Below are 18,105 nucleotides of genomic sequence, written 5' to 3' on the forward strand. Positions count from 1 at the left end.
ATCTTAGGTCAGTTGCATGCAAGGCAAATGCCCTACTGCTGTGTCACTGCTTTGGCCCTGGTTATATATACTTTTATAAGTTTATCTTTGGTCTTTGGGTCACACCTGGGGTTCAGGGGTTACTTCTGACTCTGCACTCAGAAACCACTCCTGGCAGGCTGGGGTGACACTGTTGAGATGCTTGGGACAAATCTGGGTCAGCCACGTGCAAGGCAAACACCTTTCCCACTGTGCTATCGCTCTGGTCCATCAAATATTTATATTTTAATTTTTGCTTAGAATTTATCATAGGAATCAGGAACTTAAAGATACAGAGAAAGGAGGTAGCAAAGAGACAACAACTGACAAAATGGCAAACACCATGAAGTCAGGCTATCAATACTAACTTGTTATTTCAGGCTAGAAGAATCTGGAAATGAAATTAAAATTTGATAGAGTTCATAAAAGTACACAGGAAAATCTCTCAAGAAGAACAGACTTTATTTTTAACATAAAAGTTCTATTTTCTTGTGAGGCAGCAACAAGTGTTCAGATACAGGGAATACATAATACATAGTAACAGTATTTATCACCATTGGAAATGCTATCTTGGGAATTATTTTTCAGAAAAACAAACAAAAGGTTTTAACTGCATTTGAAAAAGATTTACAGGACTTCAACAGAGATAAACAATACAGACTTTTAAAAAACATAAATTATATTCTCAACAGGTTTGTATAAACAAAATATCATCCAGGGCTGCTCTGCTCATTATAAATTTAGGCAGAGTAAAACTTAACTCTAAAGTGTGGAGTTAAGTACTTTTTTTTTAATACAAATTCAGCACTTACACTGGTCTGATTTCAGAGCATCAAAATTCTAAGCATGAAGGAATGAACTGAAGTTTAGAAGAGTTAAATTCAGTAGTGGCAATTGTATTTCTTTTCTTTTCTTTTTTTCTTGTTTTTTTGGGCCATACCCGGTGGTGCTCAGGGGTTACTCAGAAATAGCTCCTGGCAGGCACGGGGGACCATATGGGACACCGGGATTCGAACCAACCACCTTTGGTCCTGGATTGGCTGCTTACAAGGCAAACACTGCTGTGCTATCTCTCCAGGCCCCGGCAATTGTATTTCTTTTAACAAAAAGACGGACAATCTGGTCCTAATTTTGGAACAAAGAGAAAGCTATTAAATTCTACTAAATCTTTTTCTAGTAAAAGTCAATCCTTAAAAAGAAAAGAAAAAAGCTTGTCTTGTTGCCAGTTACTCCACAGTTAGCAATAGCACCTTCTAAAAGGCTGATTTGGCTTTTTATCGATAGAAAACATTTAAACAAAAGAAAGAATATAATTAAAAAAATTATTTTGGCATTCATGCTCATCATATGAACCAAAGCAGCAAAGAGGGTATTTGAGAAACATACTGTTAATGAAAACCATGAGGAGTTTTAGAGTTTAGTCATGAGCAGAAACAGGAAATTGACTTGAGATTCATTATTACAAAAAAGAAACTGTGTAAGGGAGAAAATTGGCTGGAAAATGACAACATGAATAACCAAAGAACAGCTCCTGTCGCTTATATATACACTTCTACCCCTCCCCACTTCATTACAACGGAAGTACGTTTATTTCGGAAATTTAAATTATATTCCCTTTGACACGATTTTAACTTAATTACCTTCTGTACAGTTTCCTAGGAAATAACAAGATAATTATGGAATGTAATATTAGAAAATAATAGTATGCTTTGAGAGTTCACTCATTGACTTTTTTTCTTTTAAAGACCACATGTGAACTACTAAGGGTTAAGTAAAAGCTGAATGGATCTATAGTTAATATTTTCTCAAGACTGCAATAAAGCTTATATGTTTAAAAATTAGCCCTTTGGCACTGGCAGTTAAGAATTATTTGTACCTTGTACTTTTTTTTTCTCCAGTCTCCATTTCTCCCCAAACCAAGGGATATATATTTGGTTGCTATGTAATTATTTACCTGCAAATTCACATTCTCCTTACAAGCAAACATCTGACTTGAAGTTTTGTTTATAGAGTTATTATCTTAAACTTGTTCTTCCATTCCATTTTGAATTACTTCTTAAGTTAGGTTATATGAACCCCCACTAAAAGGTCTGACTAAAGTATACCACATAGTGAAAGGAAAAACTGTTTACAGAGGGATATTTAGATATAAAATACCCACCCCTGTGATTTGTGGAAGATAAAAGTAAGGATAAGGCAAGGAAAAGAACAGATACAACAGAATTCAGTTAATACTCAAACAGTAATCAAATACTCAATACTTAAACTTAGAATTTAACGTCCTCCTCTACCATTTGTACCAATGCACCTGATTTCAATTTTACCTTTTTAGTCTTTTACTCTGATAGAGTAATGGTAAATCAATGGTAAAATGGCAAAGAATAAAGGGCCTCAAAAATATAACCAAACAGGTCATTTAAACCCTGAATAACTAAGACTTTGATACTGAAGTCACAACAGAATAAGTCGAAATAAATCAATACTGGACAGAAAAGATACCAAAATCTATATGCCTTATCAACTGAAATGTGATGGATTAAAATGTCTGGACTTACCGAATTTTCCTCAATTTCCATCTTAAAGACAACTTCATTTTAAACTTGGGGGATATTTTCAATGCTTTAAATGTCTTAAAGGTATATGAGTATAAGAAATTCTTTCAGAAGATTTATTGCTACCAGTAGGTACTCTGATGGGCTATATCTGGACAAACTGATACAGTTCTAAACTGTATCCCTTGTATACATATTTTATTTCACCCTATAATGTGTATAGGGACTGAAGTTATTTCATCATAAGGTAATAGATGAAGGTCTTAGAAGGATGCTTTTTAAAATCCGTACCATTTGCTAATACTCATTTTTAAAGAGAGCTGCTCCTTCTCCTTAATGACCACCATGTACAGTAACATGAAACAGTGTGGTCACGTGATACTGGCCAGTGCTACTGTACCAAGGAGGAGCGCAAATCCAAAACTCGACTTATCTCTCAAGTGTCTGCTTTCCCCACCATGTAGGATGTTGGAAGAAAAACTAGCAAAAAGTTTTAGGCAACGTTATCTCAGTGCCAACCACCATAAAGAAAATGTCAGTTGCAAGATTGTGTGTCTACGGGTTGCTATTCAATGGATTACACTCCTGGCAAACTACTAACCCTGACCAAATCCACAAGACAACAACATCACAAAAGCAAAGGAGGAAATCCATGCATAGCCATTTTAGGATCTCTTGGGACTATGATACAGGGATAATCAAAGGTAGAATTGACACCTGTAGTACAGAAGGGAGATCGTGTGATCAATATTTCACAGAAAACCAAAGGGGCTCCTTACTCTTGGTCAGCAACCAACACTGGGCAGTTTCCTTTTGAGTCATTCACCAAGTTCCAATGACGAGTGAGAACAGATTAAAGCACTTGTCTTCAGACTACAATTTTTCTGACCACATGGCGAAATGTGTACAGGAGAAACGGCAGTTTTTACAATTTCACCCAATGCACAAACCTTGGACATCATAAAACATAAATCACATAATGTACTAATATTGCTTTTTCTCTCTCTCTTTTTTAATATATATAGACATGTTCAATGCATTTACCTATCAATTCTTGTTTGGGAGAAGAACATAGTCGTTAAGTTTAAGACTGTGGGAAAAGGTCAACGATCCCTTTGGTCCCAAAGCTGAGAACAGCTCAAAAAGCACATAGCTAGAAAGGGAAACGAGAAACAGAGGCCACCAAAGCAGCTTTTGAACATCCTGTTTGCTACGGTCCAGAAAATGTAACATTGGCATTATAAAAAAGTCATTTTCATATAAAAGATGGTTCCTGCAGCATCATCCACCTCTCCCTTCAGGAACCAGGTTTTTGGGGTGGGTGGGGATGGGGTGAGTGGGGTGTCCCTTTGTTTTTCTCTCCAGTCCAGAAGTCTCGTTGGACAAGGAAACAGAGCAAAAGCCAACAATGGGGGATTTCAGCTCTTCAAAGGTCAAGAGATGGTCCCGGTTTCCATCAGTGCTTTAAGAACAAGCAGGCTAAGCACTGAGGACTGGCTGTCTTGGGAAGGGGGAGCAGGACCTTCGGGGCATTCTTCCTTCCAGAAGCCACATTGTGGCCAGCTGGACCAGAGCACAGCTGAGTGGGAGCGCACGATGCCATGGGAGTCAAGAGATCTGAGCAGGTCCTCAGTTTCCCCACTGTGGATACACAGTGTAAGGACCTACCCTTCGGCTTCCTCGATGGGTTCGGGGGTTGGCAGCAGCGAGGCTGATGGCAGGACCGTACTTGTTCCTCGGGAGATGCGGTCTTGCTCCGTGTTTGTAGACAAGGAGGCCACAGCGATGGGCTGGAGCAGGGTGGTGGCCATGCCGGTGGTGACTGTCAGACTGTGGCCAGAGCCCTTGAGGGTCAGATCTGGTGTGGGCAGGAGGGGCTTGAGGATGCTGACGAGGCAGAAGGCAGAGCCGCTCTTCGGAATGAAATTCACTTTGTTTTTGTCAGGGCAGTAAAAGGCTGGGATTTCATGAAGTTGTTTGGGCCTGGATACAGAACAGACAACCCAAGACTTTTAAGTCATGGAACAGTGGACTTACACTTAAAAAAAAACCCACAAACCCACAAAATACAACAGAACAATAACATGGTTCATATCAAAAGCTTCCAATGCCATGAACCAAAGGAGAGTCTCAGTTACATAATTTATCCTACCAGCAAGGACACTGTTAAGACACTATTCACTGGTGCTGGTCAACCTGTTATCACATATCCTTCTCTCTGAAGGTCTAAGATGAACAATAAAGATAGTTTCATCCAACAGAAGCAAATCTAGGTGTTTAAAAAAAAGTTCCTCTACCATGATTTTATCCAAAGTCTAATATTTTGAAAGGAAACAGCAAGCAAATTAGTAACATATAATGCTGCCTTGTTACATGAACCTTTTCTAAGTTCTACATTGCATTGCTGAACTTCAACTGGCTTACATTTTCAAGAGCACTTAAAAAAATCTCTTTGAAGGAATTCTTGGATTAACTTGATGGTTTTCTGTGTAACATTACTATAATTCTGAAGTCAAAATAAAACAAATGGTGGCTTTATATTTGGAAGATTTTATTCAAGTCAAATCTTTCCAAGATTCACAGGCACTCATGCAAATTAATCACACTGTTAGGCAAGGATAAGGAAAAAAAAAATAGGGCATTTGCCTCACATGCAGTCAACCTGGGAAGGGATCAGGGGTGATTCCCGGCATTCCTTATAGGGCCCCAGCCTGCCAGGGGCTATTTCTGAGTGCAGAGCCAAGAGTAACCCCTGAATGCTGTGGCCCCAAAGCCAATCAATCAATCAATCAAGTTAAAAAATAAAAATAATTAAATAAATAAAGCCAAAACAAATAATAGAATAAACTGATATAGTTACTAGAGGGAGGAGGAGTTGGGAAAGAGGTGATAGAAATAAAGAGGGTCAACAGTCTGCTGATGAAAATAATTGACTTCTGGTGGTGATACACCATTGTTAAATCACAACACCTAAAGCAAAGTTACAAACCAACACTACTAAAAATCTATTTAAAATTAACTGCTAAGGGGCCGGACGGTGGCGCTAAAGGTAAGGTGCCTGCCTTCCCTGCGCTAGCCTTGGACGGACTGCGGTTCGATCCCCCGGCGTTCCATATGGTCCCCCAAGCCAGGAGCGACTTCTGAGCGCATAGCCAGGAGTAACCCCTGAGCGTCACCGGGTGTGGCCCAAAAACCAAAAAAAAAAAAAAAAAAAATTAACTGCTAAATAGGGGCTGGAGTGGTGGCACAAAACAGTAAAGCGTCTGCCTTGCTGGTGCTAGCCTAGGACGGACCTCGGTTCAATCCCCGGCATCCCATATGGTCCTCCAAGTTAGGAGTTATTTCTGAGTGCATAGCCAGGAGCAACCCCTGAGTGTCACTGGGTGTGGCCCAAAAAAAAACCAAAAAACCAACCAACAAACAAAAATTTAATTGCTATGAGGGCCAGAGCAGTGGCACAGTGGTATGGCGTTTGCCTTGCACACGGCTAATCTAGGATGGTCTGCAGTTCGATACCCTGGCATCCCATTCGGTCTCCCAAGCCAGGAGGTATTTCTGAGCGATTTCTGAGTAATTTCTGAGCGTCACAAGGTGTGGCCCAAAACAAAACAAAAAAAAAAAAAAAAGAAAAAAAAAAAAGAAAATTGCTGGAAATACCACAGAACTTAAAATTTAAGGTAGGAGAACCTAAATAGTTGAGTTTTAGTGGAAAAGCTTAAATCTAAAACTAAAGTATAAAGTTAAAATTCTTATTTTAGTTCTTATGCCTAATGTGATAAAAAAGTAAATGAACATCCAAGAGTGTGATTTCTGCTTTAGAATCTGGGAAACCAGGAAGAAATAATCAGCAAGAAAGTTGAATAGGGAGTGTCATGGGGGAGGTTGTTGCTGTGTACAGAACTATACTTCAATATCATGAGACTCCTTGTATCTTTATGTTTTAAGTATGTAAAATATTATTCAAGGGGCTGGAGCAATAGCACAGTGGTAGGGCATTTACCTTACACACAGCTGCCCAGAACGAACCTGGGTTTGACCCCTGGCATCCCATACGGTTCCCCAAGCCAGGAGTGATTTCTGAGCGCATAGCCAGGAGTAACCCCTGAGCACCACCAGGTGTGGCCCAAAAACAAAAATAAAATTATTCGAGTAAATTTTAGGTCACTTCATAGTACCTATAGCTTTACTGACTGCAGTAAAGTGTTCAGAAGGTGTTCAGAACACTAAAAAAGGTTAAGCGTTAATCTAGAAGACTTTAAGATATGATAAAAATAAAAATTATATTAAAATAAAGAAAAGAAAACAAAACAACAACAACAACAAAAACACAGCTATAATTGCAGAGAGAAAGAAGAAAAAGCATTAGCTAAAGCAAAATAATTTACAAATGCACACAAAAAAAAAAAAGATTGTAGGATTTGTTGGAGGTGTTTCAGATAGTTTAGGAGCCTGGCACATGGCCAATCCAGACTAACACCCCAGCACTGCATATGGTCACAAGTACAGAGCCAGGGATCAGACTACCACAGGGGGAAATCACCTGAAAAAAATTTTTTTCCATGAGGTCTAGAGGTAGCCAAAAGAGGACACAAAGCAAAGGATAGGGAATTTTATAAAGCAAAAAGAGGGCTTCAGAGAAAGTAATACCTGAGTTTGGTTTTAAAGAATCAACAAACAGGGCAAGAGACACAAAACAGTAGTTAAGGCAATTTGCCTTGCAAAGGGCTGGCCCAAATTCCATCCCTGGCACTGAATACACCCCCACACACGCCTCTCACCGTCTTGCCCACAGTAATCCCTGAATACAGAGCCAGGAGTAAAGTCCTGAGTACAGAGAGTCTGTCTTAAACTCAAAACAAAGACAGAGGGAAAGAATGAGTAGACTGGAAGTAAACATAAAGGAAGTTCCTAGTAGGCAATGCTTGTTTGTAGAAGTTTTAATTAATAGCAGATAATACCAATGGATCGTTTTAGCAAAATACTTTCACTTGTTCACTACTTTTTTTTTCTACAGTGTGATTTTAGGGCATCATGATTTCCATGTCACAAAAATATATAGATAATTAAAGTTGTTTGTTGTTTAGGGGTTATGCCTGTCAGTGCTCAGGGATTACTCCTGGCTCTGTGCTCCAAGGTCACTCCCAGCAGAGCTCAGGGAATCATATGGGATGCTGAGATCTAAACCAGGTTGGCTATGTACGTGTGTCTCTGTTCCTGTTGTACTCTATCTCTGGCACCAAGTAAATGTATTTTTAACTACTCAAAGAGGAGAGAAAGTTAAGGTTTTTCTATACATAGTGCTTGAATTTTCTTGTGAAAATTACCCTTTCATTCTTACACTTGAAAAAAAGTTATTATTAAAATATTTATTATAAAAAGAAGATTTATTATTTACTTCTGCCTCTAAATAATACCTATCCATTCATTGTTTTGAGATTATCTTGCTAAAAAATGACTTGAAACTTATGGTTTCTCCTGGACCTTGAGGGCAAAAACCTCACATTTCTGAAATAAAAGGCAACTTCCTGACCCTTCTTAATGACAGTCTAAAAATAATTTAACTTTCTTGCTGCTTTCATGAAAGTACCTATAAAATATATGACATAAATCAGTGGTAGCCTATCTACTACCTAGATCTAAACAACATAAATGGCAAAAAGTAGCAAAAGTATTACATTTATCCTAATTTCTACTATTGGAATCATTGAACTTCAAGGATTATTACTGAGAAAGACAAATCACCTAGGTGTATATATGACCTATACTTACACAACTAGAAGCTTTCACCTATAATTATGATTTCAAACTTTCTTCAATTTAACAACTATATATTCCAAAATAGAAATTTCAGGAATAGTTTTAAATTTTGTTATTTATAAGAATTTATTGCCAAAAGATTACATCTCAAAATAGATAAATGTTAAGTATCTGGAAATAGAAGTCTTTTATGTTTTTTTTTTTTTTTTTTTGGTTTTTGGACCACACCTGGTGATGCTCAGGGATTACTCCTAGCTCTGCACTCAGGAATTACTCCTGGCAGTGCTCAGGGGACCAGATGGGATGCCGCAGATCGAACCCAGGACCGCTGTGTGCAAGGCAAGCATCTTAACTGCTGTACTATTGCTCCAGCCCAATTTATGATAAATATTTTCTTACTGATGCAGAAACTTACCTTTTTAAGGGAGGTTTTAAAAATCCAGGCATAAAATATACACAAAGAAAATGGTTGCTTTATTTATGAATAGAGAGAGTGAGGAAGGAGAAAGAAACAGAGGAAGAAAAAAGAAAGAAGCAAACAACAGCTTGTTATGTTGTACATATATATTCAAATATATATTCTCAAAAGAGGCAAAGATATCTGGAAATCAAGGAAACCAGGAAACAACACGCCTGACTCCACTGCAAAAACACTTCCTCAAGAGAAAGACAGTGCGGCAGTGAAGGTGCTTGCTATGTTTGCACCACAAGACCTGGCTTCAGTCACACCCCAAGCACCAACAGTGATCTCTGACCAGAGCCAGAGAAAGCCCTACTTGGAGCGAGGCGAGGCCACCAAACAAAAGAAAAGAAAAAACACTTCAAAGGTGCATATATTTGTGTTTATCTTAGTTTCATTTTTTGGAATCTAGTTATCTACACATATTACCCACTCTGTCCTTCTTCCTTCTTCCTAAATACAAATAATGTATATAGCTCAGATGACTCATCAGAAGAAATTTCATAATCGACAGTTTTGTGGCAGATACCACAAAACACTGAACTGTATAAAAATATTATATCAGGGGTTAGAGTGATCTAGCACAGAAATAGGGCATTTGCCTTGCATATGGCCAACCCAGGACAGACTCAGGTTCAATTCCTGGCATCCCATATGGTCCCCCAAATTTTCCAGGAGAGATTTCTGAGCGTGGAACCAAAAGTAACTCCTGAGTGGCATAGGGTATGGCCCAAAAACCAAAACAAAAAAATTTTAACATATATTATATCAAAGTCTTTTGTAAAAATTTTTTTGAATTACCATGGACCAGCCCTTTTTTTTGCAATGAGTTGAATCTTAATTAACAATGACTACATCCAAATGCTGAAAAAGTTGAGAAAACTTCGTTTGGACTGTTATGTCTTTCAGAATAACTCCATTTCTTAAAAACCTCTTCTGGGGGCTAATGAGATAATACAGGTGTTAAGGCATTTATTTCCCTTGCATGCTGCCAATGCCAGTTTGCTTTCTGGCTTCGCATGTGATCTACTGAGCAAGATCAGGAATGATTCCTGAGCACAAATGCCAGAGCACCACTACCAGAACAGCAGCAATACACCTCTTGTGGAAATTTTACATGAGTATACAAAAATACCATGTGAAGTACAGTCAAAGATGCAGATTCCAAGTCCTAGATTCATACTTCCATATTCAAATAGATATTTGCATAATCAAATATCCCAAATATTTCTATTCCAAAGCCCTGGGAAGAAACTAGGGATCAGTGGTCCTGATACCTAGGCTGACCAGGCTGGCCAGGAGGACCACGAGACAGGTGGGGAGACACCCTGCTTCTAACTTCAACTGGCTTCAGCTATGGTTTTTAGACTGACGTGGTAAAAAACTAATAAGCAGTTGCTAACGCCGAGTTTTCAATTACTGTCTCAGAAGCAGACATGAGACCAACAGCTGGAGTTTCCCAGCTGAGAAGCGGAGGCATAAAAACTGCTCTTTTGTGTAGGAAGATAAATCAGAATTTAGGTTCAGGGAGGGGACTGAGAGGAACAAAAGTCTGCCTTATTTCAAGTAACTTGAAGATGTTCATGATGAAAGAAAAGGACAAATTGCTCTTACTCCATTCAGACAGAAACTGGGCAACCTCCACATTGAATGTTTGGGTTTATTTTTTGTTTGTGTGTTTGCTTGGGGGGCCACACCCAGCTCAGGGATTAAGTCCTGGCTCTTGCACTCAGGATTTTTCCTGGCAGGCTTGGGGTAATTATGTGGGATGATTGTGAGGTTGGGGGGAACTATTGGGATCCAAATCAGGTCAGCTGTATGCAAGGCAAAAGCCCTACCTGCTGTACTACCTCTCCAGCTCAACACACTAGAAAAAGCCAAGATTGACTCAGACTGGACAGAGAAGGCTAAGTACTGTTATTACACCCCATCATGCTGTTTAGTCTCATTAACACCTCACATCCTGTAGCATTACTTACAAAGCAAGAGGCCATAGTGATTGAAAACACAAGGCAGAAATATTTTCTTGGCTGAGTGTATGCTTTCAGTCTAAAATTGGAGTTTTTGAATCAAGTGCCAGCTAACAGATGTATGTGAGTATTGGAACCGCATAGTTAAAAAATTACCCTTCTGGGGCTGGAGCTATAGCACAGTGGGGAGGGCTTTTGCCTTGCGTGTGGCCGACCTAGTTTGATCATGGGCATTCTATATGGTCCCCTGAGCATCACCGCGAATGTCTTTTGAGAGTAGAGCCAGGAATAATCCCTGAGCAACACTGGGTGTGGCCCCAAAACCAAAATAAACAAATAAATTACCCTTCTATTAGAGAAAATGAATCTTCACTTTAAAAGAGTTCTGTATCTGTATTGAGGGTAGAGGGAGTGGGGAAGAGAGGAGGAAAGGAGGGAGAAAGAGTGGGGTAGAGAGGGGGAGAAAGGGAGGGAGGGAGGGAAAGAAGGAGGGAGGGAAGGACAGAAAAAGGAAGAGAGGGAAGGAGAGACAGACAGATAGATGGGAGTGGGGTGGGGAGAGCATGCTAGCTCAGCAGACTGGAGTGGAGGTTTCGTGTGCAGGAGGCCCAGGTCTCCTCCTTGGCGTGGACCACATGGTTCCCCAAGTACCACTGGAGTGATCTTGCAACAGAACCCGAAGTATTCCTGAGAAAAATCAGGGGCAATTCCAAACTACAGATGTATATATGCTCATCTCTTTATTTCATCTTTGGTTTCATAACAGCATCGTGGTTTTATTAGGAATAATGTACTTTCGTCACTATTGGAGAAATGAATATTAAACTAGGTTTAATACGTTAAATGTCTTATTTGAGACTTATGTTCAAACAGTCTGGCAGTGCTTAGGGCCTACTCCTGGCTCTGTGCTCAGGGATCACTCTTTGTGTGGGTTGGGGGACTCTGTGAGTTCTGGGGATCAAACCCAGGTAGGCCACATGCAGAGCAAGCACCCTACCCTCTGCATGGCCTCTCTAGTTCCAGTGCATTTTACCAACAGACACAGCAAACATAGCAGAGAACACAGACAGGGAGATATGGGCACACATGCGTGCGTGCGTGTGTGAGTGCGTGCGTGTGTGAGTGCATGCGTGTGTGTATGTGTGTGTGCGTGTGGGCGTGCGTGCGTGTGTGCGTGTGTGTGTGTGTGTGTGTGTGTGTGTGTGTGTGTGTGTGTGTGTGTGTGTGTAAAGGGATACTTACGAGCATTCCTCAAAGACTTTGACTCTTTCACAGCCCTCTGGAGGTTCCCTTTTGAACATGTAACTATTATTAGGTTTCGGTGAGGTCGCATATTTGGGAAGAGGAGAATTGTTTTCATTTTCTGCAATAAGGACACAGAGGGTTAGAAAGAAGTACTTCTACATCAAAGCACAATCATAAAAGACCTGAACTCTTCTTGGCCTGCCCCCAAGCCAGTAATTGAAGGTGAAGAGCAGTGTGTTTTAGTCATCAACATCCCCCCATACCTATTACAATTCCTAGGAAAAATATAAATGGTTTTTGTTAGATAAAAAAACATTAATATATAAAAAGATTTTTTATCTCTTCTTCACTTACAAACACCACCCTCCAATCCAGGCCTTCTCACTTAATCCATAGTATTAAGACACTGCCTTATCTTGCTGATTTACTTTGATTTCCATAAATTTACACATTTCCCCATGAAAGTAGCTGAAGTGCATCTGCACTGCATGTCGTGCATTGCTGACCTGCCTTTCTGAATTTCTCACTTTTATTTCTGTTTCTGTTTCTTCTATCTACTCTCAGTAGTCACAGTCTTATGCTCCTGTATGCTGGCCCCTTAAGTTTGCCTATGAACATCTCCATACCAAAAAGGTTCTTTTTCTTTCTTTCTTTTTTTTTTTAGTTTTTGGGCCACACCCGGTGGTCCTCGGGGGTTACTCCTGGCTCTCTGCTCAGAAATAGCTCCTGGCAGGCACGGGGACCATATGGGATGCCAGGATTCGAACCAACCACCTTAGGTCCTGGATTGGCTGCTTGCAAGGCAAACACCGCTGTGCTATCTATCTCTCCGGCCCCCAAAATGGTTCTTTTATGGGTTTTTTGTTTTGTTTTGTTTTTTTGTGGGGGCCACACCTGGTGACGCTCAGGGGTTACTCCTGGCTATGCATTCATCAGAAATCGTTCCTGGCTTGGGGGACTATATGGGACACTGGGGATTGAACCCAGGTCCATCCTGGGTCAGCCGCGTCCAAGGCAAATGCCCTACCACTGTGCTATTGCTCTTTTCTAAAAAAAATAAAATAAAATTCCTGCTCAGGGGCTAGGACACTTTTTTTTTTTTTTTGGGTTTTTTTTTGGGGGTCACACCCGGCGGTGCTCAGGGGTTACTCCTGGCTCCTGGCAGGCACGGGGGACCATATGGGACACCAGGATTCGAACCAACCACCTTTGGCCCTGGATCAGCTGCGTGAAAGGCAAACGCCGCTGTGCTAGCTCTCCGTGCTATCTCTCTGGGCCCGTAGGACACTTTTTTGCATGCAGCCAAAATAATGAGTTAAACTCCTGGCATCCCACATGATCCCTTGAGTACTGTCAGATCTAATTAATGAATGCATAGCCAGGAATAATTCCTTAGCATTGCCAGGAGTGGCCTAAATCTCAAAAAAGTTTTTTTCTAGTGCAAAATTTTAGAGAATTCCCTTCATAATTCCCTGTCATTCCTGGTCAGTGTCTATGTGTATCATGGTAATTCTAATAAAAAAATATTAGTTTGATGGGGCTGGAGTGGTGGCATAGCAGTAGGGCATTTGCCTTACACACACTAACCTAGGACGAACTGCAGTTAGATTCCCCTGTGCCCTACATGGTCCCCCAAGCCAGGAGCAATTTCTGAGCGCATAGCCAGGAGTAACCCTGAACATCACCAGGTGTGGCCCCAAAAAGCAAAAAATAAATAAATAAAAAATATTAGTCTGAAATATTATAAACAGTTCTCCAACTTTTCACTCCAAGTTTGTGTCAAACACTCATTTTGTACTGATATAAATCAATTTAATCCTTTTAGGAATATATATGTATAACATATATGTGCATGTTTTATATATATATATATATATATATATATATATATATATTTATATAAAATCCTAAAAATACTAATCTGAAGGTTTTATATTCCAACCAAAAACAGTAAAGCCAGGGAGCTGAAGCGATAGCATAACAGCCAGGGCATTTACTTTGCATGCGGCCAACACAGGACGAACACCGGTTTGGAGTCCAGCATCCCATATGGTCCCCCAAGTCTGCTAGGGGCGATTTCAGAGCGCAGAGCCAGGAGGACCCCATAAACGTGGCGGGTGTGGCCCAAAAAACAAACAAAAAAAAATTAAAAAATTAAAACACACAACAATAAAACCAGGACCAGGGACACTGCATGGCAGTCAGGGCACATACTTTTGCATTCACCAGTTTCCCACCCTGGCACTATATACCTTCTGAACAACCCTCCATGCTTTCACTGAACCAACTGGCCTGGTTGGCTGAGCGACACTAGGAGTGGCCCCAGGTTCCCTGAGGACTGCTTAGCAGTGAACCCATGGAAGGGAGAGGGGGGAATAAAAAAAAAACAAACACGACTAACAAAATGACAGTGAACAAAGGATTTTTTTTTTTGCGTAAATGTTCATTTTATTCTAAAAAAAAAGGGTATGTTTCTTATAACAAGTGAGAAGGAACAGCATAAAAATTCATAACCTTACCGAAATACATAGTCACCATAAAAACTGGTTTGAATTCCATTTCAAGAAAAAAAAAATTTTTTTTTTTTTTTTTTTTTTTTGGTTTTTGGGTCACATCGGCAGTGCTCAGGGGGTTACTCCTCGCTCTACGCTCAGAAATCGCTTCTGGCAGGCTCGGGGGACCATATGGGATGCCGGGATTCAAACCACAGTCCTTTTACAAGCAAGACAAACACCCTGCCTCCATATCTTTCCGGCCTCGAAAAAAAATTTTTTTTGTTTCAGTTATATCTCAGTATAAATGCTTCAGTGGCCTTCACTGTGTTGCTAGAAAAGGAAAAGAAAGACCAAGTGAGAGAGAGGGAAACTGGATTCGCTGGGGGTGGGAGACAGGTGCAGTGGTGATGGATGTGGTGTTGGAATGATGCCACTGAGAAATAATAATACTGCAAATCTGTTATTAAAACTATTGTAAATTGGGGCCGGAGTGATAGCATGGAAGTAAGGCATTTGCCTTGAATGCAGGACAGTGGTTTGAATCCCAGCATCCCTGTATGGTCCCCCCGAGCCTGCCAGGAGCGATTTCTGAGCATAGAGTCAGGAGTAACCCCTGAGCGCTGCTGGGTGTGACCCAAAACCAAAACAAACAAAAAAAAGTAGTATTGTAAATTGAAAAATAATGTAAAAAATAAAACAGGCTGGAGCATTAGCACAGTGGGGAGGGCATTTGTCTTGCACACAGCCAACCCCAGTTCAATCTCTGGCATCTCATTTGGTTCCCTGAGCACAGAATCAGGAATAACCCCCTAAATACTGATGGGTATGGCCCAAAAACCAAACCAAACAAGAATAAAAATGAATTACAATAATTTTCACAAGTGTGCTTGCTACTATTTTTTTTTCTTTTTCATTCCTCCCCCCTTTTTTTTGTGTCACACTTGGGGACACTCAGGGGTTACTCCTGGCTCTGTACTCAGAACCACATGGGATGCTAAGATTAGGACCACCATTTGTCCTAAAGCAGGTGCTTGCAAGACAAATGCCTTAACATTGTGCTATCTCTCCGGCCCCTTTTTCTTTCTTTTTTAAATTTTCTTTTCTTCTCTTCATTTTTTAAATTTTATCTTTCTATATTTTTCTATAACTTTGTTTTCACTTATCGGGAAACCAATGTATCATGGTCAACTCTGTCAACTATGTGATTTATTTTCTTTAATAAAAGTTTAAAAATGTGGGGCTGGGAAGGTGGCGCTAGAGGTAAGGTGTCTGCTTTGCAAGTGCTAGCATAGGGGGATCGGTTCGATCCCCTGGTGTCCCATATGGTCCCCCAAGCCAGGGGCGATTTCTGAGCGCATAGCCAGGAGTAACCCCTGAGCGTCAAACGGGTGTGGCCCAAAAACCAAAAAAAAAAAAAGTTACAAAATGTAAAGAAAAAAACCCTACCATATTTTTTGTACCATAAAACACACTTTCCCACCCCCACCCCCCAAAAGTGCATCTTATGGAGTGAATGCCACCTAGAGCTGAAGCCTGAGTGCAGGGGAGGAGAGAATCTAAAAACTGTGTGTGTCTTGTGGTCAGGTACGTCTTTATAGAGTGAAAAAATATGGTATTTAGTGGGTGAAAGAAAATGAAAAGAATGATATAAAAAAAAAAAAGTAAATACAAAATGGACCTGTTATACTGGTATACCAGGAGGCTAAGGGTGGAGATACAAGATGCATGCTGGGAACTACGGTGAAGGGAGATCAACACAGGTGGTGGGAATGGCTCTAATTCACTGTCACTATATTCCTGGAATACAACTGTGAAATTCACAATGGTCTCAATAAAAAAAAATTTTTAAAAAAGTTTAAAAGCAATAAATAAAAAAGTAAATATACCTAAAAAATTGGCCTATTTGCAAAGAAGTCTTTTTGTTTTTTTTTTCTGTTTTGTTTTGTTTTGGGGGGGCACACCTGGTGACGCTCAGGAGTTACTCCTGGCTATGTGCTCAGAAATTGCTCCTGGCTTGGGGGAGCATATGGGATGTCGGGGGATATGGGATGCCTAGGCAAGGCAGATGCTTTACCGCTCCATGCCACTGTTTCGGCCCCTGCATAGAAGTCTTAAAAACTTCCCTCCTAGGGCCAGAGCGATAGTGCAGCAGTAGGGCGGTTGGGAGGCTGATCTAGGAGGGGCCTTGGTTCGATCCCCCATGTCCCAAATGGTCCCCCAAGTCAGGAGCGATTTCTGAGTGCAAAGCCAGGAGTAACCCCTGAGTGCCACCAGGTGTAGCCCCAAAACAAAAACAAAACAAAACAAAAAAAAAAATCACAACAGAAAACTATCCTCACCAAAATATGTGTGTGTAGAGAAAAAGAAACACCTCTCCCCACTGAAACTACTTCAGGAAATATCATGATGGGCTTCTATTCCTTTTAAAAGCATATTTGAAAAGTTGGATTTGTATTTCTTTTGGAATTTAGGATGTTTGTTTAACAAATTTTCTTCCTTTAAACTGTAAGCCCTCCTAGGGGAAGATGTCCTGCACCAAAATGTGAACATATAGTATCTGGCACTTTATTGTTAAATAAAAATATACCAAAAAAAAAAAAAAAAAGAATCAATGTCAAAAGAGGAAATATTCACACAGGATCGGAAACCAATCCCTCCCCCGCTGTACCTTTATCCCTGGGGTCCCCAAGCAGGTCGTCGACTGAGCAGGGACTCTCCTCACTGCCCTCGTTGGAGATGGTGAGGAAGGATGTGGGCGACACCGACTGGGAGCGGCTGCTGTTGTTGCTGCCCCGCTCGGCACCACCCGGGGTCTGTGTGTCCACGCTGCGGGTGCTGCTGCTCCTTTGGACCAGCGGAGGCGGCGCGCGGTGCCCGTCGGGAATATCCTGTGGCTGCAATAAGCAGAGGACTCAGATACTGAGACTCAGCCAGGAGGGTACCCAGACCCAGGCTCCCGAGTCACCCCCTCACCGCAAGATCCACATGTGGAAAATCCCTTCCTAGGATGCCCTGTTAGATCCCCCCACCCCCGCAATGAGCTGCAAGTGTGATGGATGCCTTGGAGCATCAATTACATTAAATAAATTAAATCACAATGAAAATTATGTGAGAAATGAGTTTAGGGGCCGGAGAAATAACATGGAATAAGACACTTGTCATGCAAGTAGCTGACTCTGGTTTGATCCCTAGCACTACTTAGAATCCCTTAAGACCCACCAAGGGTCACTCCTGGGCACAGTGGCGGGAATAGCCCATGAGCACTACCAGGTGCTCCCTCTGAACAAAAGGCTTAATTAAATGACCTGATTAAAGAAGGACAAAGGTAAAGAGCAGAACTGTATGAGGGAACACTGGGCTCTATCCCATTTCAGAGAAAAACGTGTGAGCTCCCTAGTTAGCCTAGGCCCTGAAAGTTTTGTCGAAGAAACCTTTTTTCTTCAGTGAGGAAAATTCCATCAAAGCAGTGCTGATTATTTTGGGGTGCTGGAGGGAGAGGGACTTAAAGTGAACTTTCTGAGGCAAGTTTGTACATCTCACTTAATAGGGAAATCAGCTCAATCACCTTTGGTTCATTTAACTTGATTCCATCAGAGGTTTCCCTATCA

At 40.8% G+C, this 18,105-nt stretch overlaps 1 protein-coding gene across 1 annotated transcript in view; it reads right to left on the reverse strand.

The window, feature by feature from the left end:
* Positions 1–2,554: 2,554 nt before the first annotated feature.
* FAM117B (family with sequence similarity 117 member B) overlaps positions 2,555–18,105 on the reverse strand; it is a 73,228-nt gene continuing 57,677 nt past the window's right edge. Inside the window, exons 6-8 of the mRNA XM_049773216.1 lie at positions 17,166–17,391; positions 12,000–12,120; positions 2,555–4,553 (exon numbers count right to left, since the gene is read on the reverse strand). Of these exons, the coding sequence (XP_049629173.1) occupies positions 4,235–4,553; positions 12,000–12,120; positions 17,166–17,391 (666 nt within the window). The 3' untranslated portion in view covers positions 2,555–4,234. The remainder of the gene's footprint in view (positions 4,554–11,999; positions 12,121–17,165; positions 17,392–18,105) is intronic.

This window comes from Suncus etruscus, chromosome 5 (assembly GCF_024139225.1).
Source record: "Suncus etruscus isolate mSunEtr1 chromosome 5, mSunEtr1.pri.cur, whole genome shotgun sequence".
In the NCBI taxonomy this organism is placed as follows: domain Eukaryota; kingdom Metazoa; phylum Chordata; class Mammalia; order Eulipotyphla; family Soricidae; genus Suncus; species Suncus etruscus.